Source organism: Monodon monoceros, unplaced genomic scaffold (assembly GCF_005190385.1).
Source record: "Monodon monoceros isolate NGI ecotype Baffin Bay Population unplaced genomic scaffold, NGI_Narwhal_1 Super_Scaffold_15, whole genome shotgun sequence".
NCBI lineage: Eukaryota > Metazoa > Chordata > Mammalia > Artiodactyla > Monodontidae > Monodon > Monodon monoceros.
This window is the reverse complement of record NW_021703771.1, coordinates 32,951,129-32,977,083: the sequence shown is the minus strand read 5'-3', so window position 1 is coordinate 32,977,083 and position 25,955 is coordinate 32,951,129. Positions and strand designations below refer to the sequence as shown.

The window sequence follows — 25,955 nt, the reverse complement described above, 5'->3', positions numbered from 1 at the left end:
ATGTAATTTGTCTTTCTTTTCTTTGTAATCATTAGGACAAAGAATATACATAAAGGAAATGCCATACTTATTTTGACATCAGTAATGATGTTAATATGTTCATCCGTGATCTCTATATGGCATAAGACATAATCTTTTTTCACAGATAAAATAAAAATGCTACATTTTGAATTGATAACAAATGATCATGATGTCATTTTGGTTAGAAAGGTAATTAAGTTCTACAATTGAAATTTAGACATTTTCCTGTCATTCGCACATCATGAACTACTTTCACGGTAGCAAGAGTGCAATACCAGGTCAGAGTGGATTTTACTTATACAAAATCATCTGGATTTGGAGGTTCAGTTTAGAATTTAAATGGACTCTACTCAAGAAACTTTCTTTTAATCCGAGTTTTAGTGTGTTTTTTAATTTGACAATATTTATACAAGATTATAATAATGTTGAGAATTGAAGAAAATATTCTGAGATAATCTGTAAAGAATTGATTTTTATATTACATATTACTTTACCAAGAATATGTAATATTATTTATTACTTAATATAGGATATCCTATATTATTTATTATTTAATAGAATATTTGTTATTTGCCCATAAATGAAGATAATAAACTTCATTTCACATCGTTGAATAAGATGCTGAAATAGAATCATTTTCAAATCCGTTCATTTAATCACTGACAAAATTCAACAGTAATATTCTAAAATTCAAAGACCCTAAAAAATGGCACACCAGTTAATGTTATGTTCTCAGATAGAAAGACATGGATGAATTTCTTTCGTGTAAAATTAATACAGGTTATCATAATTCTACAGATATTATATTATTTGATATAAAGTGAGAGTTTAGAAATTTTTAGAAGTTAGATTAGTGCATATCCATACCACATGTCTCTATTTGCTAATATTCTTTTAAGCTGTAAAAAAATTCAGATGTTTCACTATCTCCTTTGAATCTAATTTTAGAAGATTTGGGCTCAGAAAATTAGAAATATCTAAAATTTCTAATTTGAAGTAACACAATAGTCTTTGCTTACGATCCCCTGGAAACTGCTATTAGAACTTAATTCAGCTTGACTGATGGCCACACAATTGCATCACAACTGTCTCAGGACATGTTCCTCTAGGCTTTATTTATATCCTTCCTGAGAACTTTAGTTAATTTGATTAAGAGGGAACAGGTGTACCTGCAGACATCAAGAAATGTTTTTTCTATACTTCAGAATTTTTTTTTTCTTTTTGTTCTGTGGGAAGGCTGTAGAGTTCTCTAGTCATTGAATTATTTAAGCTGTAATCTGTGAACTCATTTCTCTGCACACATATAAAACAGGAAGCCTTGTGTTGGTCACTATAAAAAAGATGCAATTGGTCCAAAGATGCTCAAAAATGAGAAGGCTTTTTTATTTGTACAAGCTATGGAAAAAACTGGAGCTTAAAGTTTATGAACTTCATACTCCAAATTCTCATTTGGGGGGAAAAACTCTAAACTTCAAATAAAAATTTTAACTCAATCTACCATATTGCTACAAATGCTATATGCATATATGGTTCCAATACAAATTTTCAGTCAAATACAACTGATAATTTTCTGAAGGACTCGTGTTAATATTGAACCTATTAGGTAGAAAATTATAATCGGTATAACATTTATGTGTAAATGTATCAGAAATATCTATGTGCATAACTATAAAATGTAAACATATAAAAATATATAAAAAATATTATACTACTTCTAAAATTGATTTTATTTATTTTTTAATTGAATAAACTAAGCGTTTTTCACTGCTTGGAACAAAAATATGACTTCATTAAAAAAAAGTTCAAGGAAGGACAAATATCCTTAGTGATAATTGATCAGAAGAACCCACATAAATTAACTGAAAAAATAACCCACATATTTAATACTTAATTTTGAATTTAAGGCAAATATATTTATATTTATACATTACAAGTATTATTATCAACATGAAAAAATTATATGTAGCATTCTAATTCATCTTGGATTTAGAGTTTTCTGATATCTGATAGAATATAAAAATTCAAAGACTATAATGAGTATGTGACTCCCAAAGTCATTCCAGTAACAGTAGAGCTCTGAGCCCAGGGATAGTTTTAATCTCCTTAATTAAGGCAAAAATAAGCTAAAGCATATCAAAATAATCTATCTGTTGAAAATTTGGTAGTGAGGTAAGCATAAATGAAAAATGACTACAAATTTCCACTTCCAGAGTGACAATAAAGTAGCAAAAGCAACATATATTGAGCTATATCATAGATTTTAAAAGCCATCATAAAAATATGTATTTTTTCACTTAGGCATTTGAGTTTCTGATGCTATGATTGAAATATACCCTACATGTCAACAAAAATAAGGCAAGTTATGGGCTTCCCTGGTGGTACAGTGGTTGAGAGTCCGCCTGCCAATGCAGGGGACATGGGTTCCTGCCCCGGTCCGGGAAGATCCCACATGCCGCGGAGCGGCTGGGCCCGTGAGCCATGGCCGCTGAGCCTGCGCGTCCGGAGCCTGTGCTCCGCAACGGGAGAGGCCACAGCAGTGAGAGGCCCGCGTACCGCAAAAAATAAATAAATAAAGGCTATTTTTTGTGGTGATATATTCTGTGAACAAAAAAAAAATGACAAATTTTATGTAGAAAATCATGGTAGTCTTTTTATACTTAAAATGCTTATTTTTAATTAGCCTTTGTTTTTAAAAGCCTCCTTTTAAATGTTACCACTTTGATTTTTCTTATAACTGTTTTATTAATTCAAATAAATAAAACATAGTGTTTTGCTACCTGGTTCAAGATAAATTTTCAAAATGAGGAAATAATTTTTATATCACTGTGACTTGAACTGTTTCTAGCTTCTTATTCCGAAGAGTAAACTCTACCACACTTATAGCTTACTGACACAGCCAGCATGCTTTCTGCCAAAAAGGCATCAGAGTACATTATAATAAGTTATATGACTCTTAAAAGTTCATTATTCTCCAGCACCCCACGGGAAATAAAGGAAAAGAAAAGTAACATTGATTGTGACTTTTGACAATTATTAGTTAGAAAAAGGAGGTAACAATTGCCAAAAAAATCACAAAAGTGAGCATGTTACCTGGCTATGACAAAGAGCACACAACTGACACCCAAGTAAGCCAGCAGAATATACATCCAGATATCAGGGGAGAGAGGATTCAGGAAGGAGAAGACGCCTGGGTTTGTACCATTGGGCTTGCGGTACAAAATACTTATTCCAAGTGTCATAAAGGGCTTGGAAAAGTCGATGACCTTCTCTCGAACGTAGGTAATAGCCAGTGGAGCAACTGCAAGGTCAGCTTTCTGTAGAGAGAAACACAAAAAAGGAAAAAAGTGTTCTAAGTCACAACGAGTAGTAACCATATTAAATAAAACAAAGACTTTACACTCAAGAATTGTCTCAGCAACAGTCATGTTAACACTTAAAGCATTCATAACTTTGAAGTGAAGCATCTGATTTACTCTGCTACTCATTTCAATGAGTTTCTAGATTAACAAATCAGCAGTTATTGCAAGTAGATATAGAAAGAAAAAACTGTATAGGATGAAAAACACTGAAGAAACCATTGTACATTTAGTACCTGGATTATTATGCTACTAAACCTGCTCATAATACTTTTAATTTAAACTTTAAAAACAATATCAATTATGATTTTATAAATACTTTGGTCAAATTGTAAATAATAATAACTACCTCAAATTATTTAGCTGATAATCGAGAAACATTTATTTTTCTGGTTTTAAAACTACGGAGCACAGTTAAAATGTTTTATTCTTTAAGTAGTTAACATTGTGAAAATCCTCTTTTAAGTGATTTTGTTTACGGCCCCTGAATTTTGTTACTATCTCTCTAATTTGTTTTATATTATTTAAAGAAAATCCTTGCAGCCTTGCCTAAATCGCATTGGGAAATGATTTTTCAATTGTCACAAAGTTGCTAATTTTCCAGGTAGCTTAAATATGTTAAATTACTAATGCTTTTCACTCGCCATGTTTTAACCATCTGTCAGGGATGAACTTAAGCTCTAACATATTGAAATAAATAATTACAATGTTTTGAAGTAACAAAGGCATCTATTCCAACCTATGATGAGAATCTGTATTTCTGTATTTCTTTTATTTTTATAACCATATGGAGCTTTCAGAGAATATATGGAAATGCTCATCTTAAAGAACTACAGAAAGATGTACAACAGAATGAAATTGGTCCTTGGGCTTCCCTAGTGGCACAGTGGTTAAGAATCCGCCTGCCAGTGCAGTGGACACGGGTTCGAGCCCTGGTCCAGGAAAATGCCACATGCTGTGGAGCAACTAAGCCCATGTGCCACAACTACTGAGCCCACGTGCCACAACTACTGAAGCCCGCGTGTCTAGAGCCTGTGCTCCGCAACAAGAGAAGCCACCGCAATAAGAAGCCCGCGCACCACAACGAAGAGTAGCCCCCGCTCTCCGCAACTAGAGAAAGCCCGTGCACAGCAACGAAGACCCAACACAGCCAAAAATAAATAAATAAAATAAATAAATTTATTTTTTTTAAAAAAGAATGAAATTGGTCCTCTACTGTTTCCTTGTCTCAGGGATTATTGGAGGACTTAAGGAAGAACCTTCTCTGAAAGGCTAAGTTTGTTGACAATATTATTCTGAGTATGTGTTTGTGTGCACTTGTGCATTGCAGGTGGGTGGTGGTGGGAGATGCTTGGATAGAATATCTTTGAGAGTAGCAATGGAGAGAGAAAGATATTTCCTAACAACCAGCAAGGAAAAACAAATCTTCAGGGTTCTGGCAAGAGTACAATCATATTTCACATTCATAAGTCAAGGAATGTCAATTTAACAATAATAATTGTTCATACTACTTGAGCATTTGCTACGCAACAGGCATTGTGCTAAGAAGGTTACTTGAATTGTTAAATTTAATTCTTATGCAATACTACTGTTATTACCATTTTTCGATAAGGAAACTGAAACCACAGAAGTTAAAAACGTGTTCATTGTCATAGAACTAATTGAGCATTGGAACCAAGGACATAAACCTAAGCTTTTGGAATCGATACCTAGAACTAACCATGTCATGCATCTCAGAAACCAGAAGTGGAATCATGGAGACATCATTCATTCATGTAGAATGAATGTAGAGGTGGAAAGGGAAATATATAGAAGCAAGGGCAGGAATTGATAGATTATAGTCTCAGAATTTAGATGGTCAGATGCAGAGTTCATGCAAATAGAACCTTTTCAACAAAGGGGAGATGGTTTGAAAAAGTAAACAAGTTTGTTAGGGAAGGAAAGTGATAATACAAGAAACAAGGATTCCAGGTTAAAAAAAAAAAAAAAAAAAGGAAAAAATAGAGTGGTGGTTTGCTCCAGATTTGGTGGTTGAATTCAGCATAGTTTATCATGTGCCATTTAACTTTGCAACCCACCCTCCTCCTAGGCACATGGAAAGCAAAATTTCACCACATATAAAACGTGTCAGTGGGGCTTCCCTGGTGGCGCAGTGGTTGAGAGTCTGCCTGCCAATGCAGGGGACACGGGTTCGTGCCCCGGTCCGGGAAGATCCCACTTGCCGCGGAGCGGCTGGGCCCGTGAGCCATGGCCGCTGAGCCTGCGCGTCCAGAGCCTGTGCTCCACAACGGGAGAGGCCACAACAGTGAGAGGCGCACGTACCACAAAAAAAAAAAAAAAAACAGTGTCAGTGAGTATGCTTTAAACTGGTAAAGTACTTTTAAATTCATAGTATATATCAGCAAAAGTGAGGAAACAATTCAAGTAACATATATTAAAACAAAACTACTGTATTATTCCAAAAATGTTGTTCTACAGGTATATATTAATAGGATTGACTAGACATACATCAAAATTTACTTGGCATTGCCTAAAAAAGTTATATTCTAAAAAAACAAACAAAATATATAGTATGCTTTCAATTATAAAATAAATTAGTCGCTTGAAACAAAATATATAAACCCACACTTTTAACCATTTAATTAAAAAAAAGTACAGACTGGTGCATGTGTATAAAGGAATAATATTCAGCAACATAAAGAACTGAGCTATCAAGCCATAAAAAGACATAGAAGAACCCAAAATGCAAATTGTTAAGTGAACAACGTGTATAAAAAGACTACATACTATATAATTTCATATATATGGCATTCTGGAAAAGGGAAAACTATAAAGACAGTAAAAAGATCAGTGGTTTCCCAGTGTTCAGGGGAGGGGGAAAGTGATGAATAGGTAGAGCACAGAATATTTTTAAGGCAGTGAAGCTATCTTGCATGACACTGTAATGATGAATACATGACACTATGCATTTATCAAAATCCATAAAACTGGAAAACACAAAGAATTAACCCTAATGAAAACTATGGACTTTAGCTAATAATAATGTATCAATAAATGTTCATCAATTGTAACAAATGTACTACACTAATGGAATCTGTTAATAATAAGAGAAATTGTAGGGAAAGGGGGTAGAATAGAAGAAGATATATGGAAACTCTATTTTCTGCACAATTTTGTTATAAACCTAAAACTGCTCTTAAAAACCTATTAATTATTTTTAAATAAGAGCAGGTTGTTTTAACCACATCCTCGTTAGTAGAGTTCAATGTGTTATATGTTGATTGATTAATTAATTAGAACTAGGTTAACTACTGACAGTAAAACACACAAAATTTATCAAATATCAATTGTCAAAAATAAGCAGTATCTAATTGCACACCAAGTACATTTTTAAAATCCATTTACAAAATGAGATATCAGGACTATCTTGCAGCAATAAAGATGAGCACTTATTTATACGTTATACCATTATCTGTGACTAAGATCTATCTTCATTACAAATCCATTAATAATATAATTATTTTGGAATCTAATCAAGATGTTATTATATTAAAGAGGTTTATGGTGAGAGATGTGGTATTTTCCCATCAAATATCATGTTATTAAAGACAGAGCATTTGGAGAAAAGACCTTGATGGCAAAATGGAATAATCCCAGAACTTTTAAATCTATTCTTTGAAAATAGATTTAGTCACTGATTTTTTATTTTAAAGAATAAAGTATTCCTGCATTAGAAAGAGCCAGTAGTCAAAATTGATTTAAAAAAGAAATGATTTCATCAAAAGAAAAATAAGTAAATTGTTACGTGTCACATGAATAGTATTGATACAAAGAAAAGGGAGAGCTCACTTCTACCACCAGACTGGGTCAGAGAAGACCATGCCAAACAATTATACTTGCATTACATCTTGAAGAAAGAGTCTGAGATGACAGAAGTCTGAATTAGTAGGAGGAAAAAAAGAATATCTTAGCAGTAGCTAGCATCAAATGGGTCTACTGTGGGCCAAGATTGTGTTGTATTCTTTGCCTATAATACGTCCATTAATTCTCACAACAGCTCAAATTTGTACTGTGATTTCCTTTTTTACAGATGAAAAAACCAGAATCATGAGAGTTTAAGGAAAGTACGATCCCAAAAATGACTTAACCATATTCATTTCCCACCATTTTTCTGTACAATCATTCAAATGCATCATATTCCCCTGCCCCCAAATGATCTCCCCTTTTCTCCACTATAAGACACATCTGTAAGACACATCTTATAAATCTATAAGACACATCTCCGATTCTCTTTCTCCAATGTAGCCTTCCCTGAACATTCTGTACACATTAATTTCTCCTAAGTAAATTTTTTATGCACTTATAAACTTAACCATATAATTTAACATGTAACAATACTTTATGTTGTGTTTTTTCTGAGTTTTTCACATGTAAGTCACCTAATATGATGAGAGATTTGAATGCACACATTGTTGCAACTGTATTATGAGAGTATAAGCACTTTGAAGCCTGCAGGCATTCTCTTCGATCAAAGCACATATCACTGAACTGAGAAAATGGTAAAGTATTCCTCCCTGGAAATTTCACAGAGATGCCTAGGCAGCAGCTATCTTATTAATTTAATAAGCATTAATTTACTATTCTATCATTCTACGTGAAACTCTTCCAAATTGTCTTATTTAGCCCTATGATCATAATCAATCTAACATCTCTAGGGTATTGGACAAAATCTGACACCAAGGAATTGGCTAGTAAATGTTTGCTGAATACAGTTTCAATTTAACTTACTAAAATGTTCAAAGAAAATTAAAAGGAAATCACTCAGAGAATTTTAAAATTAAACTTTTTTCTGATCTTGCTCTAGAAATGAGATTTATTTGTACATTAATATAATTTCTAGTGAACTACCCATCTAGGGAGAACAGAATAATTCTTTTTATGGAGTTATATAGCTAATAGCGGCCCTTTGATTAAAGTCCCATTAAAGATTAAAGAAGAATGGTAAAATTTATTGGTCTAAGTTCTAATTCCCTAATACAAAAACTAGATAACAAAGCATATCTTCATGAATGGCACAATGACCGCAAATTTGATCACGTTGAGGAAACCTTCGTAATGAAGTCCTAAGAATCAAAGAACATAACGCTGTTATGTTATAATATGTCATCTGGTCAGTGAAACATCTTATGCATACTTCTGAAAGGTCTTGCAATTTAACAATGGAAAACCAGTTCTAAACATTGTTTTCTTTTCCATAATGTTGTGAAATGCTTAATAAATGGGTAAAATAATTAAAGTAGTAAGTGCATATGAAAAAATTGGAGTATTTTAATTGATTTAGTTAAGAAAGTTAAGCTAGTTAATTATGTATATTAATTTTAATAACACTTATAAGTGACAGCACACTTTCCCAAATTCTTCACAATGTATGATGTGAACAAATGCTTTACCTCTGTGGGCACTTTCAGGGAAACACAGTTTACCTTCTGTACACATGGCATACCCGCTCCACCACTACCCTCCCAGTCATACTGTCTGGACTCTTGCAGTGACCTCTTAATTGATGCCCTGCTTTCATTCTTGCCCGGTTAGTGTCTGTTTTTCATCTAAAGACCAGAAAGGTCTTTTTAAGCACATACCAGATTATCACTTCTTGCTCAGAATCTTCTACTGACTTCCAGCACACATAGAACACACATAAAACATAAGCTTATATTTGAAAAATATGCCTTATAGTTACTTCTCACCAAACCAAGTAGTGAACACGTAGTACACAATGGAAAGTAACATAGTCAGTTGAGTTATTACTTAAATAAGGAGAGTTCTTTCACACTTGTAGGACCTGAATAGGGACAATTAAGAAAGCATTAAACACAAGCAGTAGTAGATTCAGCTGCTGCTTCAGCAGCTGTCATTTTATTAATGCTTAAGGAAGCCTGCTGATCATTTCAAATGATACTGACTAAATCTACCAACTTTGCCACAAATGACAGATAAAAAATAAACTTCTCAACTGATAATCCTTCAGAAGAGCCAGAGCTCCAAAACATTGGGGGTGTGTGTGTGGGGGGGGCGGGGGGTGTTTGGTTTTATTTTGTTTTGTTTCATTCCCATCCGTATCTGATTTAATTGTAAGCTCTCAATGGATGGTTTATAAATAATAATATTCCTGTACTAAAATTGCTACAATATCTCTTCTCTCACTGCAATATTTCTATGAGATTTATTTATTTTTTAATGCATTAATTGAGTTAGTTTAGCTCCTTCAGAAAAAAAATAGGTTCATAGAGATTGAGGGGTTTTTTCCACATTGATAATTTCAGGAAAACTAAATTTCTATTAAAAACAATTGGAGGGCTTCCCCGGTGGCGCAGTGGTTGAGAGTCTGCCTGCTGATGCAGGGGACACGGCTTCGTGCTCCGGTACGAGAAGATCCCACATGCCGCGGAGCGGCTGGGCCCGTGAGCCATGGCCGCTGAGCCTGTGCGTCCGGAGCCTGTGCTCCGCAACGGGAGAGGCCACAACAGTGAGAGGCCAGCGTACCGCCAAAAAAAAAAAAAATTGGAAATCATGAATATTAATACTTCAAAGTGGAATTTTGTATACCTGTTATTCATGAGCAAAGCATTGAATGATAGTGTTTCTGACATTTTCTGTCTGGATTTTTGGTATTACAGATTTCCTAATTTTAAAATAATTAATGTCTTTTAAAATTATAGATTAAGTGAAAATATTTTATTCTGCTAAAGGCAATCACCTAAATAGGAATGATATTCTATTACTTTCGACAGTTCCTATGGTTATATTTAAACATACATTAAAAACAACACAAGGAAAAAAATCCTACAGTATTACTCAAAATGTTATTATGTATTCATCAAGCAAGTACTTGAGAAGTGAGAGATGTTGAATCACTTCTTTGACACAAACATATGCAAGATTCAAAATAGAAAACTAGAAACAATTCAACATGCTATTTAAAATATCAGGTTATTTCTTGAGCCTATAAGACATTCACACAATTCATTGTTACTGATTTAAGCTACTATTTCACCTATATATTGTCAGCTAAACCTGTTTTCATTTCCCAGTTTAAATGCTCTGGTAACACAACCAGTGGACCAAGAAACAACTACTAGCACTAGAATGGATGACTATGATCTACAAGGAACGCTCTTAATGGAACTGTGAACTTATAATTCTGCTCTAGTAAACCGTTCTCCAGTGGACAATGGATTAAGTACATTGGATTTCCAGGATCTATTTTAAAATAATAGGTCAATTATAACAGTTGTAAATAATCAATGCAATTAAATTATCCAATTATGATTAGTTTGTTAAAATTGGACATTACTTAGTTTAGAATAAATTTAGAATTAATTTATTAAGAATATTTCTCACAGTAACAAACATTCCTTCACAAAGAATTATCAAAATTCAGCTATGCACAAGGCCTGGGCAAAGTTTAGGATACAAAGGTGTTTAGGACAGTCTCATTTCTCAGGTGACAGCAGCATAGGGAAGATTAACATGGAAACAAATAATTGAAAAGTTCTAATAAGTCCTTCAGTTAAAGTATGTACAAGGTACAGTTGTGCTACAATTTTACTGGCTTGCCCAATTGTTACTCTAATGGGTTAATATAAAAAGATATTCATTATTGGAATTTACATTAATCCTGCAAAACCTGGAGTTAAAATGGGACCAATACATAAATGCTCCATGGGTAGTAGTATTAAAGAAAGTGGGATGAACTCAAGAGGGAAACGTGTGCAGCATATAACCCATCTTAAAGCTCCTGATTATTTATTCTTCATCACTGGATTAACAATAACAACAACAACTATGCTGATGAGGTTAAAAATTAAAGTGACCTTTACAGTGATTCATTCTTCAATATGAGAGGGCATAAGAAGAGTTGAATAGTGGATAGCACTTGTAAACCACATAAAATAAAACAAAAGATGCCCCCAGCTCAACCTCTTCTATTTCTTTTTCCAGCTAAAATACAAATAAACATTAGATACTTTTCCTATAAAGCCTCATTATCTTCCTTAAATGCATTTGTTAGACTCAAATATTAGAGAGAATATATGATCTCTGTATAAGAGATCTGCATAAACAAGATCTTCTGTATATTTTCCAACAGAACAGGGATAACATTTTGCTACATAGAACATACCTCTCCCAGAACTTGCTTTGCAAATAGATTTACATCATATGCTGAATTACTAAGCAAACTTATCTGAGTGCATCAAATCTAAACTATAAATTTACTTAATTCCGTACATTCAAAAGTCTGTATTATATGCTTATACTTACAACAAATACAAAGTACATATTAGTATTTGTTAAACAGATAAACTGTTAAAATAACATACACAGTAAGAAAGAACTTTGGGCAATAAAAGTATTTACATATATCTAAACAGCTAGCCTGTGTTGCATCTGGATATCATTATAATTAATTCTCTAGTGAAAAATATTTTGTAACATATTTTCTCTGCTTTCCATGACTAATGAACTTCCTTGAATCTGTACTATTTAATTGTTTTATAAAGGTTTTAACTGTTTATTCAATATGTGTTAAAATGTTTGAGGTATGAGGAAACTTAGAACCCTGATATCTATCTGAAACCACTCATTCACTCATTTATTCAACAATTTATTATCGAACAATTCACTAATTTATCCAACAAGTATTTATTCTTGATTGACTGCTTTGTAATAGGAGCTGTTCTAGATGCTCTTAGTACTGTGAAGACAGACAAAGTGAAGCAGACAGACACTGAGCATGAAACAGTTAGAGGCTATAATGTCAGGACGTGAAGAGTGCTATGAAGGAAGATAAAGCAAGGTAAGAGGTAAGAGTGTAACTAGGGAGAAAAGGAGGGCACTATTTTTACTAAGATGAACAGAGGAAACCTCTCCAAGGTCCTGACATTTGAGTCCACACTCAGTCAAGTCGCGGATAAAGCCCTGTGAGGTTCTGATCAGAGTTCCCCTGGCAGAGGGATTTGTAAGTTACAAAGGCTCTGGGATAAAAACAAGCTGGGTATGCTGGAGGAGCAGCAAACATGTCTCCAACCCTCCCAGCTCCTCCGAGTTTAATCATCTTGTTGATCCTCTCCAGAAAATAGAAACATTACATGACAAAACACTCCAACCCTAAACAAAAGGTGCCAGACTTAGAAGAGAAAACTTGTGTCATTGCACCTCTCATTTCACTCTTCTGTTTTTTTCCACTAAAAGGAAATAATACCATTCAGGTTTATTATCTTACCTTTACCCTATAAATGTGATCTCTATAAATTCTTTCATTCAAATTCAACTGCAACAAAGCTATTTAATTGTGCCTTAGAATTTTTTAGAATACTATACTACCTATTAAATATTTAAGGAAAACATCATGTTTGTGGTAACTCAGCCCTACATAAATAATAGAAAAACAGAGTAATTACACTGTCCACAGTATTTCTGAACTTGTGACATGACTTTATTCCTATATCACCTCTGTGATCACATGCCTCTATAGAAATTCCCCATTGATTAGTAAAAACAGCTTTATGATTTTCTGAAAATATCACTGATGAACAGCAATTTCCTTCCAGAATAGTTGATTTTTCTAATAAGCCAAGTATAATAACTGAGTTGAGACCACTTCCCCATGTTTGTTAATAAAAATTGAGACCATTCCCATATTTATTAGAATTCAATATTATATCCCCATATATTTAAGGATGCTTGAATAACTCACAATTAAGTTTGAACATAAAGATTAAACAAGAAAATTCCTACAAAACAGCAAACAAAAACCTTTCTAATACTAACTGCTATAATTACAGTAGTGTTTGATAGTACAAAACTGGATGCAATATTAAGAAAAAAGCCTGTAAAGAAAGGTTAGAATTTTCTGTCTATTATTTTATCCAAACTGCCCCCACTTTGGTCCTTCTTTCTACCTTCCTTCCTTCCTTCCTTCTCTCCTAACTCTTTCTCTTTTCTTTCTTCTTGCCTAAAACCAGAAAGAATGATTTTTGTGTGTGTGTTGTTAAAAACCCTATGCAAAAGAATCTAATGTCTAATTTCAGATATGGAAGGATTTAAGACAGAGAGCATAAGCAAAAACTTTTCTATTGAATGGAAGTGGACCACCTACTAAATCTATCCATTGTACTAGAATTTCACATCTCGAATTTTTAAGAAATAATTCTAAGTTCAGAAATAGGCTGATACACAAAGGTGTTTTCTCAAGATCACCTGTAATCTGGGAATGCAAGTAGCTTCTATGCCTCAGAAGAGAATGGTTAATAAATTAGGGTACAGCAAGAAAGAATTACTATGCATTATTAAGCAGCATTTTGTGAAGTTCCCAGTGAAATGGCATGGACACTGCCAATGTCAGTGAGTATAGAAACACAATATTAAACATGAATTCAACTAAATAAAAACACGGTAAAGGTGAAACCTGCAGATTACATGCTTCTTGAGATATACCAACCAATAATAAATTAAAGAGCATTTTTAGATCTCAATTTATACAAGTAAACAAGTACTAAATAAGTAAATAAAATACTATAAGACAACCAGAAAAATGTAAATAAGTACTGATGGTTGGGTACTTGATGTCATTAAGGAATCATATTTTTTCTATGTGATAATGAGAGTGTGGCCATTTTAAAAATTTTAGTTCCTCACTTTTAGTGATAAATACTGAAATATATGTATTATAAATGACATGATATGAAGTCTAGGATTTGCTTCAAAATAATGCAGGTGGCAAGCAAGTCTGTGGGAGTAGCGATGAAATTGGCCATGAGTTTATAATCCATGAGGCTTGGTGATGGGTACATGAAATTTAACTTTACTTTTCTATTTGAACATGTTTTAAAAGTTCTATAACATAATGTTTAAAAAGTATAGAATCAAGAGTGGAAGTAGGGCTTCCCTGGTGGTGCAGTGGTTGAGAATCTGCCTGCTAATGCAGGGGACACGGGTTCGAGCCCTGGTCTGGGAGGATCCCGCATGCCGCGGAGCAACTAGGCCCGTGAGCCACAACTACTGAGCCTGCGCGTCTGGAGATTGTGCTCCGCAGCAAGAGAGGCCGCGAAAGTGAGAGGCCCGCGCACCGCGATGAAGACTGGCCCCTGCTTGCCACAACTAGAGAAAGCCCTCGCACAGAAATAAAGACCCAACACAGCAAAAATAAATTAATTAATTAATAAACTCCTACCCCCAATATCTTCTTTAAAAAAAAAAAAGAGTGGAAATAAATTGAGCAAAATGTTAATAATGTTTGTTCCTAGTTAGGAGAATTATGGTTATTATATTATTTCTCAATTTTATAATTTTTATTCACTGAAAATATATTTTTATTCCAGTAGGAAAGAACAACACATGTCATTTATATATACATGTATTCTACCTGGAGAACCTTCACTAATCAAATGAAACAAAACTATGTGCAATAAGCTAAATCCAGATAATTTTTGTGGTGAGTTTATTTAAGAATGTGAAAACTGAGATACATATAAAAAATTTTATTTGACCTAAACTTACAGATTAACTTCAGTAAAAATACAGCTCTTTCTTTTAATATAAATTTATTTATGTATGTATGTATGTATATGTATGTATGTATGTATGTATTTTTGGTTGTGTTGGGTCTTCATTGCTGCGCGTGGGCTTTCTCTAGTTGGGGCAAGCAAAGGTTCCCTGTGGTGTGTGGGCTTCTCATTGCGGTGGCTTCTCTTGTTGCAGAGCACAGGCTCTAGGCGTGCGGGTTTCAGTAGTTGTGGCACATGGGCTCAGTAGTTGTGGCTCACGGGCTCTAGAGCGCAGGCTCTGTAGTTGTGGCACATGCGCTTAGTTGCTCTGTGGCATGTAGGATCTTCCCGGACCAGGGCTTGAACCGTATCCCCAGCATTGGCAGGCGGATTCTTAACCACTGCGCCACCAGGGAAGTCTCACAGATGTTTTTTGATAATAAGTTATTTTAAAAATATGAAATGAGTAAATAGTTAAAGGAGTGTTTAACTTTAATTTCTGAAAAGCAGTCAATATATTTTGTATTTTGAGGATAATGGAAAATAAGCTCCCCTTTCATAAGCATTTTAACCTAAACAATTCAGATGGAGACTCTGATATCAAATATTAAATAACATGTTGAAGAAAGTGCTAGTGTATTTCAAAGCTATGGATTCTTATCTTTTTTATATGTCCATGTAGTTTTTCCAGAATTAAGAGGGAACAATAATCAATTTGATTATCTTTCTGTATCTGTATAAACAAAAACTTGGAATGAAGACTAAATTATAAAAATATTAAATGTACATGACTTCAGAAGGTAATTACTATTCCTTCACTGGTTTAAAAGTTCACATAAATATATCTCATAGTAGAGTAAAATAAGCTTCTACTTTCTCATGTGTGAAACAATATAACAGGATCTGTCAATCAGTATTTACCGGTAGACTAGGCAGAGTGGGGATGAAAGATATTTAAACAGGATCCCTCCCAGAGCTTATATAAGATTCCTTGAAGCAAGAAATATCCAGAGGAATGGTAAAAACCTAATGAATTGTATATGGAATGCTTTGAGACTTAAACTATGAGTGAGAAAGACCAATATAGCAGTTAATAAGCATAGATTCTAAATTCATTAGTGACCGAAACTTTCCAATAAGCAGCCGGAATTTGTTTCCATTGTTGGAAGCCACAAACAGGGGTGTATTTAATCTACCAGAATCTAGCTTTCCAAAGAGCAGACTAAAACCTTGGGCATTGGCAATAGCTGGAGTCACGAATTAGAAGAATAGCCTTGACTTCTGCCCACTAATAAGAAAATCAAGTCCAGTTTGGGTTCTGTATGGCTAACACTGATACTGGATAGCCACAGGACCCCAGAGGAAAACACTATGTTTCAACTTCTCAGTGAACCAAGTCTAGGCATTTAGAAGAGCCTAGGGCCCTGGTTAGTCAGAAGCTATTTTAAGCTGTGAAGTAGAGGATAAAATTTCTCCCAAAAGTTACCTTGTTTCATGTAAAGCCAAGATGTCACTGCTGCCTAGCTGGCTGAGTTCTTGAATATATACTATTTCTACTTGATAAGTGAAACTTTTATGGTCTTCCCATACATTAGTTATTAAAGTCTAAGTTGGCCTACCTCAAAATAGGACTATCAGGCCATGCAGTTACAAGATTTCTGTGGATCAGGCATTCAGTTTCAACAATGGTCTAACTGCAAACTAATAGCAGCTTTTTAAAATGGTGTAGATGGTGGCCGTGTCTAGAAGGTGGTGAGTCCAGAACTCTGAGGGAAAACTTCAGGTACAGGACATTAACAGGCAAAAGCATCAGCCACAGAGACTTATAGTTCAAAAGGGTCACTAGGATCATGGGATTGAAAGGTACTAGGACTTTTCTATATGTAAATTTTTATGGTTGGGAAGATTCCCTCTGGGCCTTAAGATATATTACAGATGAGTTCCTTTTATTACATACAGAGGTAGAAGCAACAAATACAGTATGTTGAATTAGCCCAGAGGACCCTTAACACAATGTTGTGTTGGATTCCTTTCTCCATTGTGGATCCTGACTGAAACTGATCAGCAGAATGTGGATGACCCATGATACCAATGAGACTGGGTAGGATGGTGCCTTGGTCACCTGTATCCAACAAAGCTATATAAGTTTTCTTACCTCACCAAAGTTCTCCAATATACATGGACAGGTATTTTTGGTCTTTAGTCCCTCTTGAAAACAGGAAGACTTTGACCCAATCTCTAATAATTCTTGTCCTTGAATCAGCTGGGATTGGAATAGAGATGGTGAGAAGGATCTGGGAGAGTGGAGGCAGAGGGCACCTCCACACCAGTAAGCAAGACTCACTGACTTTGAGTTTTGAGCAGTGTGGTGGTTGTTTGCTAGTCACTTAAAGTTTCCATGTCTAGTGCTGTATATTAGATGGCAAGATCCTCAGTCTGAAATTATCTATTTCACCAATGGAGACCCCTTAATTAAGCAGCCATAGCCATATTGCCTTTCCGCTGGAACTATCAGGATTTTGGCATTATTTTCAGGATAATATACCTTCTTTTACCTGATCAATTCACCATTTGGACAGTATACTTCAACACTACCTCCTGCTGCTTAGGCTCTAAACATTCATTAACAGCAATATAGAGTTCATTACTCTTTCCTCTTGCCCACCATTTGGTTAAGAGCATTAGCTCCTACATCCCAGGAATTGTTCCCATATCATCAAATCCAGCTCATGGAGCCCTTGGCCTTGATCTTCTAGAAACCCATGTCTCTGTTCATATCCCATTCTCATTGCCTATTTGCAGAAGTTCTTAGAGTCTGAATACTTAAATTCCTTTGTCAGTTACAAGCATTGGAAATCAGTCTGTGGCTTGTCTTTTAATGTTTTTTTCTCTCTGTATTGTTCACAGTGCGGTAAATTTATTTATTTTTTAAACCTATCCTATCTCTTAACTCAGAGTACGTTTTTGATTTAGTGGCAAATATTTTACCAAAATTCCAGCAAACCCTCAGCTATTATCTTTTCAAATACTGCTTCCTTGCAATTCTTTCCATTGTCTTCTTCTGGAACACCTACTAGATATATAATGGAGCTTCTCACCTTATCCTCCATGTCTCTTATCTCTTCTTTCACAAATTATATTTTCTCATTTTTCTGTGCTATGTGCTAATTAAATTAATCATTATTTTTAACTCACTCTCTTTGTGTTCAGCGTACCTTGCCTACCGAGTTTTTTAAATGATACTTTTTAATACTAGATAAACTTTCATTATTTTTCATATTTTCATATATAATTTTTACTATACAATTTATTTTTTGTATTGTATGGAATTTTAAAAGATATTTTACCTTTAGTTTTTTCTGTTTTTTTTTTTTTCGGTACGCGGGCCTCTCACTGTTGTGGTCTCTCCCGTTGCGGAGCACAGGCTCCGGACGCGCAGGCTCAGTGGCCATGGCTCACGGGCCTAGCCACTCCGCGGCATGTGGGATCTTCCCGGGCCCGGGACACGAACCCGTGTCCCCTGCATCGGCAGGCGGACTCTCAACCACTGCGCCAACAGGGAAGCCCCTTACCTTTAGTTTTTATTTTAAAAAATTTGACAGATAGTTCTATAAAATGTATTTCAGAAGGATAAAATTCATGTTCAATTGCGTTTTTTCAATATGAACTTGCATTTTTTGTTATTTTTATCTATTTCATTCCCTCTCTCACTCTCTCATATATCCTTACAGATTCCTTTCTAGTGGTTCTATTATTTCTTTCACTCTGTGACCCCTCTCTCATCTTCCAATCTATAGCAATGTTTCATAAGGGTGATTTGAGGTTCACATCCTCTGGTGATATTGGTGGTATTTTGTATCTAGTTCCAAAATAATTAGGTAACTTGACAGAGTTCTTAGTTACCTGACTGAATCTTTGCCTTTCTGTTTACCTAGGACCACAACTTTCAAGTAAGCCAAAGCCTCAGGGCACCAGAATTTTCGTGGTCCTTTCACAAGTAAGGAAGCCACACCCAAAGCCCTGGTTTCAAGTAGTAAGCCTGCCTTCAGACTTAGATTTCACATAGAGCACTTTTAATCCACGGATAATTCTGACCAATAAGCCCTACTTATGGATCAGGGGCCCTGAGGCTGATAGCTTTAGTCGGGCTTACTCGGCTTATTTTGCATGGATTTTGGTTATGGGAATTAATCAAAGAGGACTCTGTCAAAGTTTGATGTTTTTACATCATCGTGACAAGAAATAAAGCAACAGGATTTTTTCCCCCTAAGTCTATTATAATATGCACTCTTTCCAGCAGCAGTTCAAAGATGTTTCAAAGAGGTAAAGACAGCAAAGAGTAACCTAAGAGAGGCAACAGGAAAATGAGCGAAATTTTATGGAAACCAGTGGAAAAGAATGCTTCCGAGTAGTAAGTTGAGCAAATAGCTTCTTACAGATCAAATAAGATAAAGCCTGACAAATATCTACTGGATTTGGCAACTTGGAGACATTAATAAGAGTAGTTTTTGATGACATGTTAGTTCAAAAACAATTATGGGTGAGATGTGAGATAGCTAGTGCAACCGATTAAAGAAGGAAATTTAAAGACGACAGGAAGTTCACCTCAGAGGGGAATCTGAAATATTGGGTGACAGCTGAAAGGGATTTTTTTTAAATGAGAAATGATGGTCTTTTAAAAAATACAAATATAAATACATCAGAAGAGAAAGGCCTAGATGTCTAAAGCAGAGAAAGAAAGAAACATGGTGGGTCTAAAAATTTCTGGAGAGACAAGCTAGAATGGAAAAGATGAAAAGCACATCCTTAAGTAGGACCAATCATTCCATCAAACTTGAAGAGAAGAGGAGAGAACAGGTGCTAATGAAGCCATGATTGTAAATTTGATGCTGAGGGTTGAGGTAGGACATTCTTATCTCATGGTATCTATTTCTCTTAGAAGCAGGACACTAGGTTTTCTGCTGTAAGTTGGAGAGGGACTGGTAGTCTTGAGAAGTAGGAAGAAACTTTAAAAGCAGTGTTGCAGAATGTAAGAGAGTGTGGTGACTAGAAGGAGTTTGTAGCAGTTGTGACAGTGTTGACAGCTCATCTGAGATTACTATCAGTTTTATAGTGGCTGCATTTTTCACAATGGGTTGATTTTCTCCAGCTAAGTTTATTGTTCTAAGTCAGACACAGTGAAGAAGATAATGACATAAATACAGGGTCAAGTTTTGTTATGAAACGACGGAGGAAAAATAAATTTGGTACTAGAAGAGAACGTCTCTAACAATAAGCCACAGAAACTAAGCTGGATATGGAGAAATGTGGGGAGAGGACAGAATTAATATATGGAAAACAAATAGATGATTAATTAACTCAGGTTTGAGAGGGTCAAAACCAAGTGTAGTGTGGTCGAATACATTTGTAAATAAGAAGGAAAGGAGTTGAATTGCTGAGTTATTGATCTAAGAGTTAGTGTACTTTGTGTCACAATAATGATTATGATGCAATTATAGACATATATAAGACTTATGTGGCTAAAAGCCTCCTGGGAATGAACAACTCAAGAAGCTTAGGGTCCATGGTGATGGATGGGTCTTTTGTAAGGACACTGAATTTATCTAGAATCATAAAATCAACCATCTTAAAGTGAAAGGCTATGATCCAGTTGTTGAAGTCAACAGTGGATGAGTAATTGTGATTAAGAAGTGAGTGAGCAGAAAAAAAAAAAAAAGAAGTGAGTGGAAGGTAACTTAAAAAAGAGAAGGAATGGTATATCCAGATGAGTAACTGTGATTAAGAAGTGAGTGGAAGACAACTTAAAAAAGAGAAGGAATGGTATATCCAGAGACAGGTGCCTCAAAGAAGCATGGCTTTTCTGGAGCTTAGAGAATTCATGAACTGGGAACAGCAATGGGGAGCACAGTATTGGAGCTATTCAATTATATATCAATTTGTCTTTTTCTGAGCATATAGTAGACTATACTCCTTCCCTCCCATGGAGTTGAACACAGCCATATGATTTATTTTGGTCAATGGAATATAAGCAGAAGCAGTGTGCTTTCATTTCTAAGAAGAAGATTTTAAGAGACAGTGTCCAATTCACCATGTTCCCACTCTTTCCCTGATGTGATGATCAGTTACACAGCAGTGGCTCCATCAGTTTGGGTTCTAGTGAGAAAACATGGAGCAGAGCCCTCAGCCGGCCTTTAATCTATATTCAGAGGGAGTGAGAAACAATTTCTGTAGGTATAAACTACAACCACATTCGAGTTTAGCTTGTGCTGCTTAATCCAGTCAGTCTCTTGGATCCGACCCAGCCTCTCAAGATAAGTGGGCGAGACAGAGTAGCCGTCATTGACATGGCTACAGAGAGCAATTTCAGCAGCAGAGAGGCCAAACACGTTAGGAAATAATCAAGGAACAGAATGGAAATGAGGGAAGATTATTAATGATGGAGGGATAGCGATCCAGAGAGTATGGCTTGTAAGAAAGGGAAAAAGTGGTAACGTAGGTCAGAACAAAGTCAACATAGCCCAGCACGCTCTAGAAATAAAAATGCAGAAATAATCATAGACCAGATAGTCTTAGAATTTTTACAATGTCTGATAATAAACTTGTGAGGTACATTTTGTTTAAAGAATCTTTTCATGTTTAAAAAATACATTACTGGGCTTCCCTGGTGGCGCAGTGGTTGGGAGTCCGCCTGCCGGTGCAGGGGACGCGGGTTCATGCCCCGGTCCGGGAGGATCCCGCGTGCCGCGGAGCGGCTGGGCCCGTGAGCCATGGCCACTGAGCCTGCGCGTCCGGAGCCTGTGCTCCGCGGCGGGAGAGGCCACAGCAGTGAGAGGCCCGCGTACCACAAAAAAAAAAAAAAAAAAAAAAAAAAATTACGGAGGATACAAATTGCAATCTTTCATGGCTTTCCACTAACTTCTGACACACACTGATTATTTTAGGATAGTGGGACCAGGTGTCAACCCTCTCTTCTTCCTTCTCTCTAGTCACATGTGTATTAGGCTAAGTAGGCAGAAACTTGACATTTGGATGGTCCTGTCCCCAGATTCTGGAAGGGATGCAGACTTTTCCTTATTTGTTTACTCTATTGATAATTTCAATGGGAAATAGGGTGAATGGAAGAGGCAGTGAGATGCCTGAGTTTATGTTTTCATTCATTTCAGATAATTGCTATTATTTCTTCCAAAAAAAAAAAAAAAAAAAAAAAACTACAAATGACAGCTAACGCTTATTGAAAGCTTATAATACACCTGGCATTATTCTAAGCATTTCATATGTTTCATGTCATTTAATCTTTAGCATAAAGTATATGCATTTGTCAGTACTCTTTTTTAGGTTAAAAAAAAAAAAGTGAGGCTCAGGGACTTAGGCAAGTTGCCCAAAATCACCCTTCTGATAATGAATGGAGGGGGATTTGGAAATCTGGCTGACTGCAAAGTTATTCTACTGGTTATAATTTTAAAGTTTTTTTAATACCAAAAATATATTTGATGGACTGATTATCTTTCAACATAGAATGAAAATGTATTAAGGAATAATGAATTGAAGAAGAGATTTCACTGAGGATAGCAAATGAAGCCATGATCAAATCTCCACTAAATTATCCAAGTTCATATTGATATTTAAACATGAGGAATTGTCCTTGACAACTCACTGAATCTAATTCATTCACACAATACCTATTTTTTACTCAGATATTGTTATTCCATTACAACTGTTCTTAATATACACATACATACATGTATACTGCTTGTATACATTAATAGACATATATACCGTGTGCATATAAAAATATATATAAACATGCATGTGTATGTGGGTGTGTACTTGTAATATTACACCAATTACTTTAAAAAAATTGTGAAGCTCAAGTTTACTTGTCTTAAAAAACACTTAACAATACATCATGATTTATGTAGAGAAAATATGAGAACATATCAGAACACTAGTATTATTTGTATGCATATTACATATTCTGTTTTCATTAGAAAATTCAACCTTGCCTATTATGACAAACTATAACATAAATAATTTATGTAAAGAGATGCATGGGAATGAATCTATCTATATTAGTACATACACAAAAACAACATCATTTACCTCAGGTCTTAGAATGACCTAAAAATACTGGCTGGCAACAAGATTCATTATAATTCAAAAAATTCTTTACACCATGAAAGATTGATTTGAAAACAGAAGGACATTGGTTGTTTTGTTACTATGGCTATTCCTGGCAGCTGTCCAGGGATTACAACTGCACAACCTTACAAACAGCATAGAAATTGACTGTTTTAACAAAGGGTCTCAGCAGGATCATGAGTGGTGCACATTAATTCTCACTGTGCATTGATGAGCTCTCTTTGAACTTTGCCAAGGTTTAACCAATGGCAACAGACCTCTGGCACTGTCAGAAGATGTGGGCCTTGAACAGCGCTTCAGGAATGAAGTTTTTTTGTTTGTTTGTATTTGTTTTTGTAGGAAACCACATTTTAATCATTTTAGAACAGTTATCAGTTCTCATTAGATCCGGAGTCTTCAGGAAGCTTGTGAAATATCAGAAAAGAATTTTTGCCACAAACATCTTCTAAAGAAAAGGATCTAGTGTTGCTCTTAGATTAATCTTTAAGGTTATATATTTAAATCTGAAGGTAAGAAAAGGCTCTGCCAACCTTTTAATGGTATGATGAGTAGAGAAAATGTATGGGTTGGATCATATGAAACTTGTGGTATTTCATTTTAAGCTATAAAAAAGACAATTTTATGTTTCAACCTAATATTACTATTTACATAATTAACTGATTTGTCTAAACATTTTTTTTAAAATTTTGACTTCTAAATACTGACTTCTGACTACAGTTTTATCTGTAATGTTGATCCCGAGGTGAGAGATCATTATACTCTATTTTAAAGCATTAATTCGCTTTTTTAAGCAAGGAAAATCAAACAAAATATTTATGTGTGTGTGTGCACACATGCATGTGCATATCCCTGCAATTGATTCATCATAATTGTTGACTGATGGATTTTGTTGACCAGTGTATAATATTTTAAGAGAAAGTGATTAGAAATCGTTTGTACAGATTTGTATACATTGCCTTCTTTTACGATCTTGACTGGTGTTTATACAAAAACAGATTGCCTGAACACATTTTTCTGATTCACAACCCTGATCACATTAGATTCTACAAGGCCCATTCACAATGCCACCTCCCCACAACACGATTCACATGCTTCCAATCTTATATATTCTCTCCTTGCTCTGGATTTACTCTCCATCCCTCATGTATATATTATGATACTTGATTCTTTAATCAATCTCTTATGATAATTACATATTCATATCTAGTTTCTGTACTGCATTACATATTCTAGAGGGAGGAGTCCAAGTCTAAGTCAACTCTGTGTCACTGACAGTGACTAGCACAGAGCACTGAACAAAGCAGTTCTTCAATGAATAAATGAAATAAATGTACTGGCTTCTTGTTTAATATATTTATTCTCAGTGATATTAATCACATTGCTGTCTGTTTTATAATTCCCATGTTTTTGTTTAATAAATTAAATTTTTAATTTTGATGTTCTCCCATTTGGGGATTGGGGTCAGGAAAATGTCATTTCCCAAAAATATGAAATCAACAATACCAAAATCCAATATACAATGGAAGGGACTAGGTATTTGTAGGAATGTCCCACCAGACACATTTCCAGAGGATTAAATGACTGGAAGAATACTTTTAATTCAGAACAACTAAAATGAAGAAAATATGAAGCCAAAGATTTTGAGCTGACATTTGTCCGGAGGACATTTGGCAAATCCTCATAGGCTAGCGCTTAAGGTTTGATCAGTAAGAACTCAAAATAAGAGATAAGGCCTGAATCTCACGCAAAACACAAAATGAAAGACCAGGCTGGAGACTTTTGTATAAAACCAACATACTCTAGCACACTCATATTTGGTGAGTCAACTAGAATAAAGCTCATCCCACAGTTTAAGTTTTCTAAGGCCCTTGCGTTGTTTTGATATTGATAGCTTGTTAAGTATGTTTGCTAAAATAGCCACTAAAATAATAAATAAAAATAAAGCTTCTAAGTTTAAACTAATAGAGAAATAAAGGAATGAGACCAAAGAAAATCCATTCAATCCAAAAGAAGTCAAGAAATAAGAAAAAGGGAACAAATTTAGATGATAAAAATGAAACTGTCTTAGAGATTATCACCGTCACTAATCTCTTAGCAATCTAATCAAGAAAAACAGTTGTTTCTTTAAAAAAACGATAGCTCACTTAACTGTACTGTAACATCCTTGAGATAAAATGTTTGTGATAGTCTTCTTAGCAAAATGAGAGAAAATATAGTAGATGTGGGTTTTTATCCCCAAGAATGCATGCTCTGGTTCTTAATGCCCTGTATGGGTACTTAGGAAGAAATATCGTCATAGTACAAGACAAGAGATCTGACTACCTAGGCTTTGTCCTTTGATTTCTAGGTTGGCTGGTTTCTAAACTGGTTTTTATTTGCACCTGTGGAATAGGAGTAAGAATACTAAAAAGCACTGATCGCTTTACACTCCCATAAAAATGAATATTCTGGTTTCAAAATCAATTCTGTGTGTTTAGTTAGCTCAATAACTCCTGAATAACTGTGTAATAAGCACTGGGGACTTGCATAACTAAGGACCAGACCCAGAATGAAGAGATCTCCACTATGGAATCACTGGTTTGTATGGGTGGCTCTGCTGAGCAGTCTTGCCAGTTTTAAACATGTTTAACTTAAACTTATCCTCAGTTCATGAGGCACAGCTCAGAATTCAGCTTGAGATAAAATGTTTGTGATAGTCTTCTTAGCAAAATGAGAGAAAAAATAGTAGATGTGGGTTTTTATCCCCAAGAATGCATGCTCTGGTTCTTAATGCCCTGTATGGGTACTTAGGAAGAAATATCATCATAGTACAGGAAAAGAGATCTGATTATCTTTCAAAATACTGCTTTTCAAATTATTTAAATGCTGGTTGAAAATCGACATAAAATTTACC

The 25,955-nt window shown here is 35.0% G+C and overlaps 1 protein-coding gene across 5 annotated transcripts in view; it reads right to left on the bottom strand.

The window, feature by feature from the left end:
- The window catches only part of GRIK2 (glutamate ionotropic receptor kainate type subunit 2), a 630,583-nt gene that overhangs the window by 138,864 nt on the left and 465,764 nt on the right, over positions 1-25,955 (bottom strand). For 3 of the 5 annotated variants that reach the window (XM_029223762.1, XM_029223765.1, XM_029223763.1), the window contains exon 11: positions 3,112-3,335. The exons of the other annotated variants lie outside the window; for them this stretch is intronic. In XM_029223762.1, coding sequence (XP_029079595.1) covers positions 3,112-3,335 — 224 coding nt within the window. The remainder of the gene's footprint in view (positions 1-3,111; positions 3,336-25,955) is intronic. 5 annotated transcript variants of the gene reach the window in all.